The sequence below is a fragment of the Idiotropiscis lumnitzeri genome, chromosome 17 (genome assembly GCF_059441095.1).
Source record: "Idiotropiscis lumnitzeri isolate Australia: NSW breed Sydney's pygmy pipehorse chromosome 17, RoL_Ilum_1.0, whole genome shotgun sequence".
NCBI classification, from domain to species: domain Eukaryota; kingdom Metazoa; phylum Chordata; class Actinopteri; order Syngnathiformes; family Syngnathidae; genus Idiotropiscis; species Idiotropiscis lumnitzeri.
Window position 1 is genome coordinate 3,491,417 of NC_142407.1, and position 12,929 is coordinate 3,504,345.

Here is a 12,929-nt window from a genome sequence, read left to right on the forward strand (position 1 = left end):
GCATTGAGCTCGTTTGTCCCTGATAGGATGCCGTCGCCACCCACTGGGACGCAAACACTTGAAGAGTTTCGTAGGCAGCCAATCGTTGACACTACCCAGCAAATGCTCAACCTCCCTCTGTGCTGCATGTAACGAAGCGCGGCGTGGAAGGGGGCGCTTGGAAGCAAAACATAGCGAAATAATAAGTTTGCTCGTGAGACGCTGTTTTGAGGCTGGGCGCAATATACCGCAGCGTTGGATTTACAACTACCGAGTGCTCCAATCTGGACGGTGGACACGAAGGCGACGCGCAACTTTAAAGAGTCGAGGGCCCAGTTTAGATTAAGTGTTGCGGGGGCTGGTCCAGAATACACCGCCCGCCTGCCTGCCTGTGTTTTTCCGGAAAGGTTGGCATCGCTGGGCGCGACTGTCAGCACAGAAAATGGAAGAAGAAGGAAAGTTTATTCTAGAAGAGACTGGTTAGCCTGCTGTCTTAGCCGCATTAGCTAAAGTCAAAGCTGCCTTGATCGCGCCCACCTGTCTCTTCGGGATCGCCGAATTTGGGTTTATCTAGAAAGTTTAACTACCGCAGATGCGTTGAAAGACAATCGCAGCAATACGTACGGAGATATTTACTTAAGGATAATGCTGCCAGGTTGATAGGCGGTTCTGGTGCGGTGCTGACAAAACCGGGCGCCATCACATCATTGCGTTCGTAAAAAAAAAAACGCTGCGTATTTTGGCTGGGTTTTTTTTTCGTTTTACTCCGTCATCAACATCAACATTCCTGTCATTTTTTTCATCTTGTCTCCCATGACAATGCAGTTAGTATGTTATGTTGAATCGAAGACGTCTTATTAAAATGAACGCAGCAAGGTGTTCAACAGTGGAGGTGCACTGCTTGGAAAAGCTGCCCGTTCCTCACAGGGCGCCTATGACCGACTTGGAGTAAAAGTTTGTTTAAATAAATGTTTTATTTTAAGTTGGCCGTGGTTTAGCACGACGTAACCTATTATTTTATTCGACAATAAATCATTTCGGGGTGTTTCCAAGAGCTAGCCAGCTGCGTGCTCCGAACTGCGATGTGTTTGCTCATCTGATTGCCGCAACAAATTTCAGCTATCTGGACTGCCTATTGCGGCCATTTAAGATCACCAAAGGTGCCACCTTCACACCCTCAAAGTGCTCCTTGTGAAAAATCTGGCAGACTTGTTAAGATAACGTTGCAAGTTTCGGCCAGCCATGTCTGAAAACGCCCCCACGCGAAGCTTGGATGACATCGACCTGGCAGCTCTGAGGGTGAGTACACAAGTACTGTACCGGACTTTTATCGCTTCAAGTGTCCTGCTGCACTTTATGCATGATCGAGGTCGATGCAGAGCACAACGAACTGCAGGTTTCAGTAGTTGTGATTTATAATCATGGGGGTACTATTTTCGTCCGTTTACATTGCTCCAATACTCTTTGGTTTCTGATCATGACATGAGAATCTTGGTATTTTCGTGTGTCTCCTTTTCAACACACTTGTTATTTATTAACATTAACACTCACTCCCAGTGAAGACAAATTACAATGGCGTGGCTGTACTATATCCAACTTGGAAATTGTGGTGTGCCTACTAGTGATACTCAAATGCAGTTAAAAGATAATTGTGACACACACGAGTGTCATAGGTCAGGTAGTTACACCCATCAAATGTTGCCACTTTTTTTTGTCCTGGCGGGAAAACAGAAGTGTCTTGTTTGTTTGTTCTGCATTTTGTTTGTTAATTTGGATGATGCACTCAATTATGACACACCTTGGAATTGTGAAGTAGGTCTCATTTGCCACACTTGTTTTTTAATCACATCATAATCTTTCTTACTTGGCTCCAATGCAATCTGACCGCAGCTCACTCATTAATGGGGATCTTTAACAGAATGTAACAGTTTTCTTTTTGCCCTATGTGACTCAGTTGGTTATCAAGATTTCTATAGTTTTACTTTGCTAAATAACCAACACAAAGAATGTAAATATTCAAAATCATTGCTGCATTTTTGCAATCAGTATTTCAATAACCTAAGATTTCTGTGCTCTTATGCCTCCTCAATCCGAACTGGAAATTCTTCCCTTCATAGATTTAACCGGATAATGGGCTTTCTCAAATCCTTGTGTGTTTGCCATCATGTTTTCATCCCATTCCGGTTTGAATAAAGAAGAGGGAGGTGAAAAATAGAGCAGCATTCACAAAATAATCTTTGGCCTTCACTATTGTCCAACTGTGTTGTTACATGAGCATGCTTTTATTTTGAAGGCCTGACTTTACCGGCTAAAGCATGTTTACGATACGATATGATACTCAAGTGTTACCCAAAAGTAAGTTGTAGAATGAAACAGGAAGGTCATTGTTGCCTGCCCTGAGAAAATAGCCTAGTCCGCGACGACCAAAAAAAAAAAAGATGAAGTCATGCAACCTCTAGCATCATCACAACCAACTACGTAATTTCCATACTGAGAGATTCATGGATTACCAAACATTGCTATTCATGCTATCATTCTTCAATAAAATGTTTTTTTGTGTGTTTTTTCTTTTTTTCTAAACTAATCGCGCCCATTTCACCGTCGAGTTTGATAGCTGATACTCATATTTGGCTGTCAATGATGGCAATTACTGAGAGCTTACTAATCATGTATTGAGGTTGCTGTGATATAATTCTTATGTGGACATATTCTAATTGTGTCTGGGGATTTATATAATATGTTTTGTCGTATTGTAATAAGCATTATAACCATGATTTATTGCTTTAGTGTTCATAGTGTCAGTGTACATATTTGGCTACAGTGTGTTTTTCTCTCCCACTTAAATTCCCATTTCAACTTTTTAAAAAAAAAAAAATATTGGTATTGATTGAATTATTGGAATTGGACTCGCACCCAAAATCCACCTTCACTATTCGTTTAATGTTTCGTTAGCGAGTCCCAAAGTATTGTTTTGGCATCTCCCATTCTAACTAATATTAAGTTTTTGTTTTTAATGACAAATTCAATTCTATTTGAGTCGGCACCAATTCGTTCGCTACCTTACATGGTTTTGTGACGTCTGCAGCATTGATCACATTCCATTTTTCTGGGAGATTTCGGTCTAAAGCGTGCGCTGTACAGTGATGCTATCCTCTATTCTTCTCACAGCCAGTTGTAGTGATGTACTAACCAGTTTTATTGTCCTCATTTATTTATCTTTTGTTTGGTGTTTCAGATTAACAACAAGGGAGTTTGAATGCCTAGATAAACTAGATCTATATTTAAGGCACCTGAATGTGTTTATGGCATAAATTGAAGAGTAGCATTATATTCTGGGAATTTGGTACAGATATTGTCAGTAGACACTTGGGTTGCAATTTTTGCTAATTTCAGTGTTTTTAATGCGGTGTGGGGTAAACCAGTAGACGTACTCAAGTTTGGCACATGGATTATACAGGCTCTTGTCTTGATCAAAGCATTAGTAAATGAATTCAGTTTTCCTCAGTTCTGTACTGGTTGGTAGCAGCTATCTCAAAGGATATTCTGCATCTATTACTATTAATGTGAAACTGCAGTTTTGTGATTTGGGTCAGCCACAACATTTATCGTGAAGCACACTACATAAGGAGCAATAGTGTGTCCTAAATTAAAAAAAAAACATTTAATATTCTTTTTTTACCTGTTGGACTAAGTAACCTGCCACAACATCCAGCATTTGTATATATGTTGTACATATAAGTTCATGAAATACTTACTTAGGTTTCAGGGGGAAAGTAGTGTGACAGCATTTCATGTAGTGTATTTAAACTTATTTGATACAAACAAAATGACCAAAATATTGGGCCCAGTTTTAAAAACAAAAGTGGGCAGTTTTTTTAGGGTTGACTTGACAATTATGCTTCATGACATTTGATGACTAGTAAGATTGTAGAGCACTGCAATAATACATGGTAACAACTATTAGAATTAGAATTAGAAATCCCTTTATTGTCATTGTACTCAAGTGTGCAACGAGATTAGAGGGCTCCCCTCTCCAGTGCAATACAACAATAATACAGACAAATATATAAATTAGATAAATAAATAAGAGAGTGCAATGGAATTTAGTACTGAATGGGGTATATAAAAACACATCACAATGCTGTTCTGCAAGGTAAGGGTGTTCTTGTGTGTGTGTGAGAGTTCAGAATGGAGATGGCTCTCGGAAAGAAACTGTTTCTCAGTCTATTGGTCCTCGATTTGATGCATCTGTAGCGCCTGCCAGAGGGCAACAGGTCGAACAGGTGGGAGTTTGGGTGGGTATTGTCTTTGACGACGTTGAGAGCCCTTCTGAGGCACCGGGCGGTGTAGATGTCCGACAGTGAGGGGAGAGGGCAGCCAATAATCCTTTGCGCTGTTTTGACTGTCCTCTGGAGCCTCACTCTGTCCGCCTCAGTGCAGCCGCTGTACCAGGTGGAGACACAGTACGTCAACAGGCTCTCGATGGACGAGTGGTAGAAGGCTAGCAGCAGCTTCCTGTCCAGGTTGAATTTCCTGAGGACTCTCAGGAAGTGCAGACGCTGGTGGACCTTCTTTACCACTGCTGTGGTGTTGTGAGTCCAAGAAAGGTCGTCGGAGATCTGTACTCCCAGGAACTTGAACGTGTGGACCCTCTCCACACACACGCCTTCGATGCAGAGGGGGGGCGGCACCGTCTTGTTCCTCCTGAAGTCGACGACAATCTCCTTTGTTTTTGCAGTGTTAAGGTGCAGTCTGTTGTCCTTGCACCAAGCTGTCAGTCTCTTTACCTCCTCTCTGTAGGCTGTCTCGTCACCTTCCGAGATCAGACCGAACTGTCATGTTGTCAGCAAACTTGTGGCACTGAATACGTTTTTTTATTTAAAAAAAATAAATGAATAAAATCAGAGACCCTCCATGACTTTCTGCAGTGTATTGAATTAGTGCATCAATATGGCCAGTGGCAGAACTGCGTGGTGGACCTGGCCAGAACCTAGTCACTCTGTGGCCACCTCTCACTGAGGTGTTGTCACTCTGGCCACTCCACTGAAAAAAATTCACGCTCCGTCCATGAATATGACAGCAGGTTTAACAAAGTGATTAGCAATACAGTTTGTCATGATTCTACCCAGCACACTTGTAATACTCACCTGCAGAAAGCCATTGGATTTACCGCTTCCCTGCATTTTTGCAGCCATAGCCCACAGTTTGTTTGCCAGTGTCTATGCTTCCGGTGCTGCTCCTTGAGCAGAACTGTACCCCTCCTCTTCTATCACTCCATTCCTCTCATCCCACTCTCAGTGCTGGACGTGGGTGACTGGCGCCTCTGCCTTTGGCCGCCCACTCGATCATTACATTATTTTCCTCTATTCCTCTATGTCTCTCCCTCCTGTACCTACTATGGTTGGTCTTCTTTAATCTGCATTGTACCTACCATACTTTCGTCAGTCAGGAATGTTTGTTCCAGTTATATCCTGCTATCCACAATGTCAAAGTATATGTACTATTTTTCCCGTGAATGTTTCCTGTCTGAAAGGAATTTCTCCCTGTGTTGTTGGAGGCAGAAACCCCGTCATTGGAAACACATGAAAGCAGGACAGGTCATGCTTTACATTCTAAACCCAAAGCAGCAGTCTCACCACCCACACATCTTAGCGCCATATTAAAATAACATGGAAATGAATGTGCTTGTCACTTTTCCTCCGTCCCCCTCGGGAGGGAGTTGTGCATTTAATTCAGAGCAACATACTCATTTGTGGCACTTGTTTGTGGTCAGCTAAACGGAGTGTTTAAGAAAATCACATGTGCCTATGTCCATGTTAGCATCCATATTTGTGCTGTCAATTTTTAGGATATGTGCAGCCTGTCACGGTTGTCCTCAATTTAAAGCTTGTGTGAGGCTGTAGAGTTTGTCAGTACGTGTGCAAGGAAATTGTGATCAGGCGATTTGTATGTAAATTAAATGCACCGTGAATTTCAAAACCCTTACTGATATTTAAAATGTCAATTTTGACAAGTGCTCATGCTGATCAGCCTTTTTGTGATCAAAGGGACAAATGCTCGCCTTACAGTTAGAAGTGGACCTCAGCTTGTTAGGCTAAAAATGCTGTGTAAATGGTCATCAGATGAAAGCAGCTAAATTTAGTCCACTGATGGTGATTTTTTTATGTATTGGGTGACAGATTATTGGAAAAATAGAAATAACCTTTTTTTTTCTTTTAATAATGACACAAATATACAAACAAGGAGCTCATAGATTTCATTGCAACAAATAGCAATCTTTTTTTTGTTATTGGCGACTCTGGGATTTCCTCCCCGAGCAATAGTTGTTGATCCGTGTACATCCAGACTTTAAATAAAGGGAGCGATTTTAAGTATAATCTAATACATAATACAGACATAATTTGCAAAAGCTCTCAATGACTCACTGGCTGACTTGCGCAGACTCATTTTCAGGAATAGAGAGATGACAAAAGATGCTCTTGGTTGTTTAATTTCACACTGAATGGTTAGGCAAGCACTCTGACGACTCAACTATTAGTATATAAGCAATTATAAATCCAACTTTCCATAATATGTCACATTTAATAAAACTGGCACACTAAAATTAAATGTAAAGTAATAACAAAAGCGTTATGTATTATCGTTAATCAATAGAATTGTGTAGAGCAGATTTCTATTTGAGACTGGAACGATTCAAGTGTTTTTGTGTGTGTGTTGCTTTGTGTTCACATTAGTGCGGTCATATTTCCGCAGGTACCAATGCAGGTGGAGTTGAATGAGATTTCACTATTTCATCACAACAACATATCCAATCAGTGAAAACTGTATGTGATGAGATAATGACTTATTTACTTAAATGCAATGCTTAATTTGAATCCAAAATTCAGTAGGCTCTTTCTATGCTCAGAATTTTGCGCTGATGTGTGTACTCAAGGATGTGAATGAGAATGTAAGTATGTGTCTGTGTCTTGATGCTTCTGAGCGCTGTGTGACCTGCGAATATGTGTGTGCATTCCGCAGGATCCTGCAGGAATCTTTGAGCTGGTTGAGGTGGTCGGCAATGGGACATATGGGCAGGTGTACAAGGTGAGACAGATGTACATAAACGGCACAATAAACCATGTGAGTTTTACTACGTAAATCTGCACGATATTTTGTGGGGAAAAACAAAGTGTGTTGCTTTAGAACTAAATTCCCCATTTGGGCTCCTGCAATGAATTCATGTTTGGGTTTCTTGTAATCTTGGTCTGTAAAATGTAAGCCTTTGTTGTGAAATGTAAAATTAGCTCTGGCTGTAAGGTATGACACGGATGCTGCTATAGCAGAATTACTTCCACAGTGATTATTTACTCTTAATTGGCTTATCAATGTTTGAAGTTTCGCATCATCTCATGGTGTTGTTCAAATCAGGGCCGCCATGTCAAGACGGGCCAGCTAGCGGCTATCAAGGTGATGGATGTTACAGAGGAGGAGGAGGAAGAGATCAAAGCTGAAATCAACATGCTGAAAAAATATAGCCACCACCGCAACATAGCCACTTATTACGGTGCCTTCGTCAAGAAGAGCCCACCTGGACACGATGACCAGCTTTGGGTCTGTTATCCATTATTTGCACAACATTGTTATTGGGGCTCGCTAAATCAAATTTGTTCATATCTACAGTTGGTGATGGAGTTCTGCGGTGCTGGTTCAGTGACTGATTTGGTGAAAAACACCAAGGGTAGTTCACTGAAGGAGGACTGGATAGCGTACATCTGCAGAGAAATCCTAAGGGTGAGGAAGTAAAGATCACATCAGTCAAGCCACCCCGAACAGGCAGTTTAGACTCTGCACAATGATTTGACTCGTTTATTTCTTGGAGTGGGAATCACAGACTGGCTTGCAATGAAATACATATACAGAGTTTAGCATATTTACTATTATTATATTTACACTGTCACTATTTGTCTTAGAAACTATCCAGCACCAGGAAGTGATTTATTTATTTTCTGACTTTCATTTTTAGTGAACGCCTAACAATTTACCATGGTAAAATAATTGAGGATAAGCAGTTTGGAGGATGAATGAATTTCCTGACAGGTGGTGGGGGAAAAATGATTTGGTCAGTAACCAACGCTACAGATTAAAGAATGCTTCAAGTAAAAGGGTTCAAAACAAAAATATTAGCATTATGAAGTGAATAAATGCATCACAAGAGATGGTAATTTACTATATGCTAGGTGCTACTATTTTGTCCTTTGTTACAGCTCCAGCTGTTGTGAAATGCATCATATAAATAAAGTGTTGTTGTATTGTATTTCTATTTCTCTGTCCAGGGCCTTTCCCATCTTCACACCCATAAAGTCATCCATCGAGATATCAAGGGCCAGAATGTTCTGCTCACCGAGAATGCAGAGGTCAAACTTGGTATGCTTGAAAGTGCTTGGCCAATATACACACCAGCTTTCAAATTCTGCATCTCAGAATTTTCTCAAAATTTAACAGAAAAAAAGTTTTTGATTTTCTGTGCAAGTTTTTGCATATTTCTGGCATCGGGTCAAAACCTAGCATTTTGTAATAATGTGGAATGGTACGCCACTTTAGGGTTCCTGAGATATGTCAAAATTATCTCCTCCAGTTTTATTCAATAAAATCCTCTGTGTTATAGAAGTAAAAAAAATACAGTTGTAAATGATCAAAAATGTTTATTTACTGAAAAATGTATTCACTGTTTTGAAAAATGTACAAAACAGCTGCTTCATAATTTGCAACATAACAGTAAAGACATATTTCTCACCTCCGGTGTGCAGTTGATTTTGGAGTCAGTGCTCAGTTAGACAGGACCGTTGGGCGTAGAAACACCTTCATTGGTACGCCTTACTGGATGGCGCCAGAAGTCATTGCCTGCGACGAGAACCCCGACTCGACCTATGATTACAGGGTAACAAAAGCTCTGTAGTGTGTGTGTGTGTGCTTGTATGAGGAGGAGGCATAGAAAGCCAAAGGCTGATGTGTCATCCTGGTTCTTTTTCAGAGTGATATCTGGTCCTTGGGAATCACCGCCATTGAAATGGCCGAAGGAGCACCACGTAAGTCCAAGTCATTCATTAATTGGTTTGCATACACACTTCACCTATGTGGTTGAGTCACGGGCAGCTAAGTCAGCTCAGTCTTGAAGCTCTCTATGAATGAGTCTTGCATATGCAGTTTTGTTGGTCTTCAGATGGACAGCTGACTCACTGTAATCAAGCGAGAGTGTAGTCGTGAGCTGGCACACCGCCTGTGGAGACTGATTGCACAGATCTTTTCGGTCTGCTTTGCAGGCAGCGCTTGCTTGTGCAATTAGTCACAGAGCTAGTTAAAAGTGCTCACGTCCAACAGAGTTTGCAGCAATTTTCAAAGCTGTGTACCTCATTTGTGAAAACCTTTTTCATTTACAATGAAACCTCTACAGTGTTGATTTGGAAACGACTGAATAGAAAGATGCAACTTGTTTTCAGAAGTTGTTCATTGGTATTAAAACTGGGACTGTGTTGATAATTTATCAGTTTAGCATGGGTTGTTGAATTATTTTCCACAGCTGTATCTTACAAGAGCACTGGTGATAAAGGGCTAAAAGAAGTCGACTGTGTCTTTGGACATGAAGGAATGTATCTATCTCAAACTACTGTCCAATTTAGTTGATTTGGTCTGTGGGAATTTGATCATGTGTTGTAATGTAACGCACTTGGACTGGTTCTTGCTGACCAATTGTCCATACCGTTGTCTTCAAGTACTTTGTTGGTTGTGTAGAATCAGCCGTTTTACTACATGGGTCAGTTTTATTGATCGAAGGTTATCAATGACTTTGAATACAAAATAAAGTAGCTTTGCTACTTTCTCATTGTACTTTAGTCATCGTATTGTCTTAGCTTGCTACATTCCTTTGGTGGGTAGCTTCAGTGTAATGACCCCTCGTTAAATTCCAGACACTGTATAAAGCAAAGATGTCAAACATACGGCCCGCGGGTCTGATCAGGCCCGCAAACGGGTTTAATCTGGCCGCAAGAAAATTTGAAAATTAATTGATTCAACCCAATATTTTGATTCTGACTTTTTCAGGCCGTTGGATATTTGAGCTTCATTGTTTTTATTTATTGATTGGTTGTTAGTCCCCAAAAAATGTGTATTTTATGAAAACAACTGTGGCCGACTAGTTAGCATGATGGCCTCAAAGTGAGGAGGTCGTGGTTTCGATTCCTGTGTGGAGTTTGCATGTTGTCCCCGTGCCTGCGTGGGTTTGCTCCGGGTACTCCGGTTTCCTCCCACATTCCAAAAATATGCATGGCAGGTTGATTGGACACTCTAAATTGCCCCTAGGTATGAGTGTGAATGGGATGGTTGTTCATCTATCTGTGCCCTGCTATTGGCTGGCAACCAGTTCAGGGTGTACCCCACTTACTGCCCAAAGATAGCTGGGATAGGCTCCAGCACCATAGCGATTGCTTTTCCTCCATGTCGCTCTTGAGCTAAAATGAGTTTGACACACTTGGTATAAAGACTGATGTGAGCCTTTGCAAATCATGTCCAATCAACAGGATTTACTACAGATGGAGTCTAATTAAATTGTACAAGAATCAGTGGAAACAAGATGCACTTTTTGAGCTTCATGGCAAATGCAAAATATTTGTTTGTGATTTTATTTATTTTTTATTTTTTTAAATGAAAATGCAAATAAATATATACTTTTTGTACATTAAATTCACTTTGCAATAAGGCTGAAACTTAACAATAAGGTGAACTGCTGTGAATACTTACCTGACGCACTATACAGCATATTTTTAAATCTACAAGAGAAGAAGAGTGCGGTCCGAAATCATTGCTAATTGCCTTTAAACCAAGTCGCGTGTAATACAGTATTAGCAGCATGCATCCCTGAGCCTTGATGTGGCCCATTTAATTACATAAATGAATGTTGCCTTTTGTCTTCAGCTTTTACCGTCATGCAGCAAGAATATTTCCAAAAGGCAGCTTCATTATAGCCTATATACTGTACTGTGAAACTCAAAAGCTAACCAGTCAGGTTTAGCAACCTACCTACGCTGGGAACAACATGACTCACGGTCCTTGCTCTTACATTCAGTATAACAATAAGCCTGAGGCATTGGGAAAGATTGGATAACACCGGCTGTGCCCATGTTTGAGGATACAATGAATCTTTGCAGTTATTATTTTCAAGCAACTGTGTGCTAGGAAATGTTACAACAAATCATTTAATTTGCTCTGTCTGCACTTTCCATCATTGATGGTTTTGGGATTAAGTAGCAGCACATTTTAACACATTTTCTTTCTCTGTAGCACTGTGTGACATGCATCCAATGAGAGCCCTCTTTCTGATTCCCAGGAATCCACCTCCTAAACTTAAATCAAAAAAGTGGTGAGTTAAATGCTCTGTTTATCATGTTTAAAACTGCGCATATTATACCAGACATCGGGAAGAATGACTAAAGTTGTCATTGTCATGCCACATTCAGTATCAAGTGAGCACTATATTCTCATTTTTATTTATCTTTTGATGAAAGAAAGTTAAGTGAAAAAATACTGACTGACTACTAAGACCAGAATTCACAGTATGTTATGTAATAATTTAGCAAGCGTCATGGTAATAAAAGTGTAGGTATGTGTGTGCCGTTGCTTCCTGATAATTCATCTAACCAGTGGAATGTTTGTGCCACAAGAAACGTACACTAATTAACCACTATTGTCTTCCGAACCATTTGTACCAATATATACAACTCACTCTTTGAATGTTATTGAAACCCTGCATGGTCTAAATTGACCAGTATTATTTAACATTTTTTTAAATCTTGTTTCGATTTCAAGTGCCTCTCCAAAAGTTACAAAATTAAATTTACTATGCTAGATGCTTGGTCAATTAGTGCTCTGGACATAAGCAAACCAGCTGAAATGAATCCCAACCTCTTTACACTCACAAACTTCCTCTTTCTCCCAGGTCCAAGAAATTTATTGACTTTATTGAGGCCTGCCTTGTGAAGACGTATCCCAGCCGACCATCTACAGAGCAGCTGCTCAAGCACTCCTTTATCAGGGACCAGCCTACTGAGCGCCAGGTCCGGATTCAACTGAAAGACCACATTGACCGCACGCGCAAAAAAAGGGGAGAGAAAGGTCAGTAGATGAACAACTGAGAAGCAATGAATTGATGGGACCGTAATGCATACAGTGCTGCATCTTTGACCTTTGTTCTGGTTTTCATCACAGAGGAGACAGAGTATGAGTACAGTGGTAGTGATGAAGATGATGAAAATCGAAGTGATGACAGAGAGTCGAGGTATTTTTTTCCCCTTATCTTCTTCATGTGGTCCTTGTGTGATTATAATATGGGCATTCGAACAAATGTTGAACATTCATAGTTATTGCTGAATTGCAATTTCCCCCATTTTATTTTGCGAATGTGCTGTGAAAGACTTTAAGTGTGAGGCACCCAAAAATTCTGACATGTTTTTGACCTACTGCACTAAGAGAAAACGAAAAGACTCCCCACACAGTTGTCAAAGAAAGATGCCAAGCCTGCTTGCTTCAAGTGGTCTGTCACTGCCCGTTGAAGTTTGCAGTGATGTAGTATTAACATTTAAAATAGGAGAGTTAAACATTGTATTAAGTTCTGTATTATTCCATCCCTGATTGTAAATAAAACCACCTAAAATTGTCTCATTCACATTTTCACACTTGATCACCAGCTCAATTCTCAATGTGCCTGGAGAGTCCACCCTGCGTCGAGACTTCCAACGTCTTCAACAAGAGAACAAGGAGAGGTCAGAGGCTCACAAGAGGCAGCAGGCCCAATTGGCCGCCCAGCGCAGGGACCCCGAGGAGCACAAGAGGCAACTTCTGCATGACAGACAGAAACGCATTGAGGAGCAAAAAGAGCAGCGTCGACGACTGGAAGAGGTAATGTCAAGTCAGATTTT

At 40.7% G+C, this 12,929-nt stretch overlaps 1 protein-coding gene across 3 annotated transcripts in view; it reads left to right on the forward strand.

Moving 5' to 3' along the window:
* Positions 1 to 76: 76 nt before the first annotated feature.
* mink1 (misshapen-like kinase 1) overlaps positions 77 to 12,929 on the forward strand; it is a 33,190-nt gene continuing 20,337 nt past the window's right edge. For all 3 annotated transcript variants that reach the window (XM_088278840.1, XM_088278841.1, XM_088278842.1), the window contains exons 1-11: positions 77 to 1,278; positions 7,000 to 7,065; positions 7,390 to 7,572; positions 7,642 to 7,752; positions 8,295 to 8,385; positions 8,769 to 8,899; positions 8,993 to 9,047; positions 11,296 to 11,374; positions 11,951 to 12,126; positions 12,220 to 12,289; positions 12,699 to 12,909. In XM_088278840.1, coding sequence (XP_088134966.1) covers positions 1,222 to 1,278; positions 7,000 to 7,065; positions 7,390 to 7,572; positions 7,642 to 7,752; positions 8,295 to 8,385; positions 8,769 to 8,899; positions 8,993 to 9,047; positions 11,296 to 11,374; positions 11,951 to 12,126; positions 12,220 to 12,289; positions 12,699 to 12,909 — 1,230 coding nt within the window. In that variant the 5' untranslated portion in view covers positions 77 to 1,221. The remainder of the gene's footprint in view (positions 1,279 to 6,999; positions 7,066 to 7,389; positions 7,573 to 7,641; positions 7,753 to 8,294; positions 8,386 to 8,768; positions 8,900 to 8,992; positions 9,048 to 11,295; positions 11,375 to 11,950; positions 12,127 to 12,219; positions 12,290 to 12,698; positions 12,910 to 12,929) is intronic.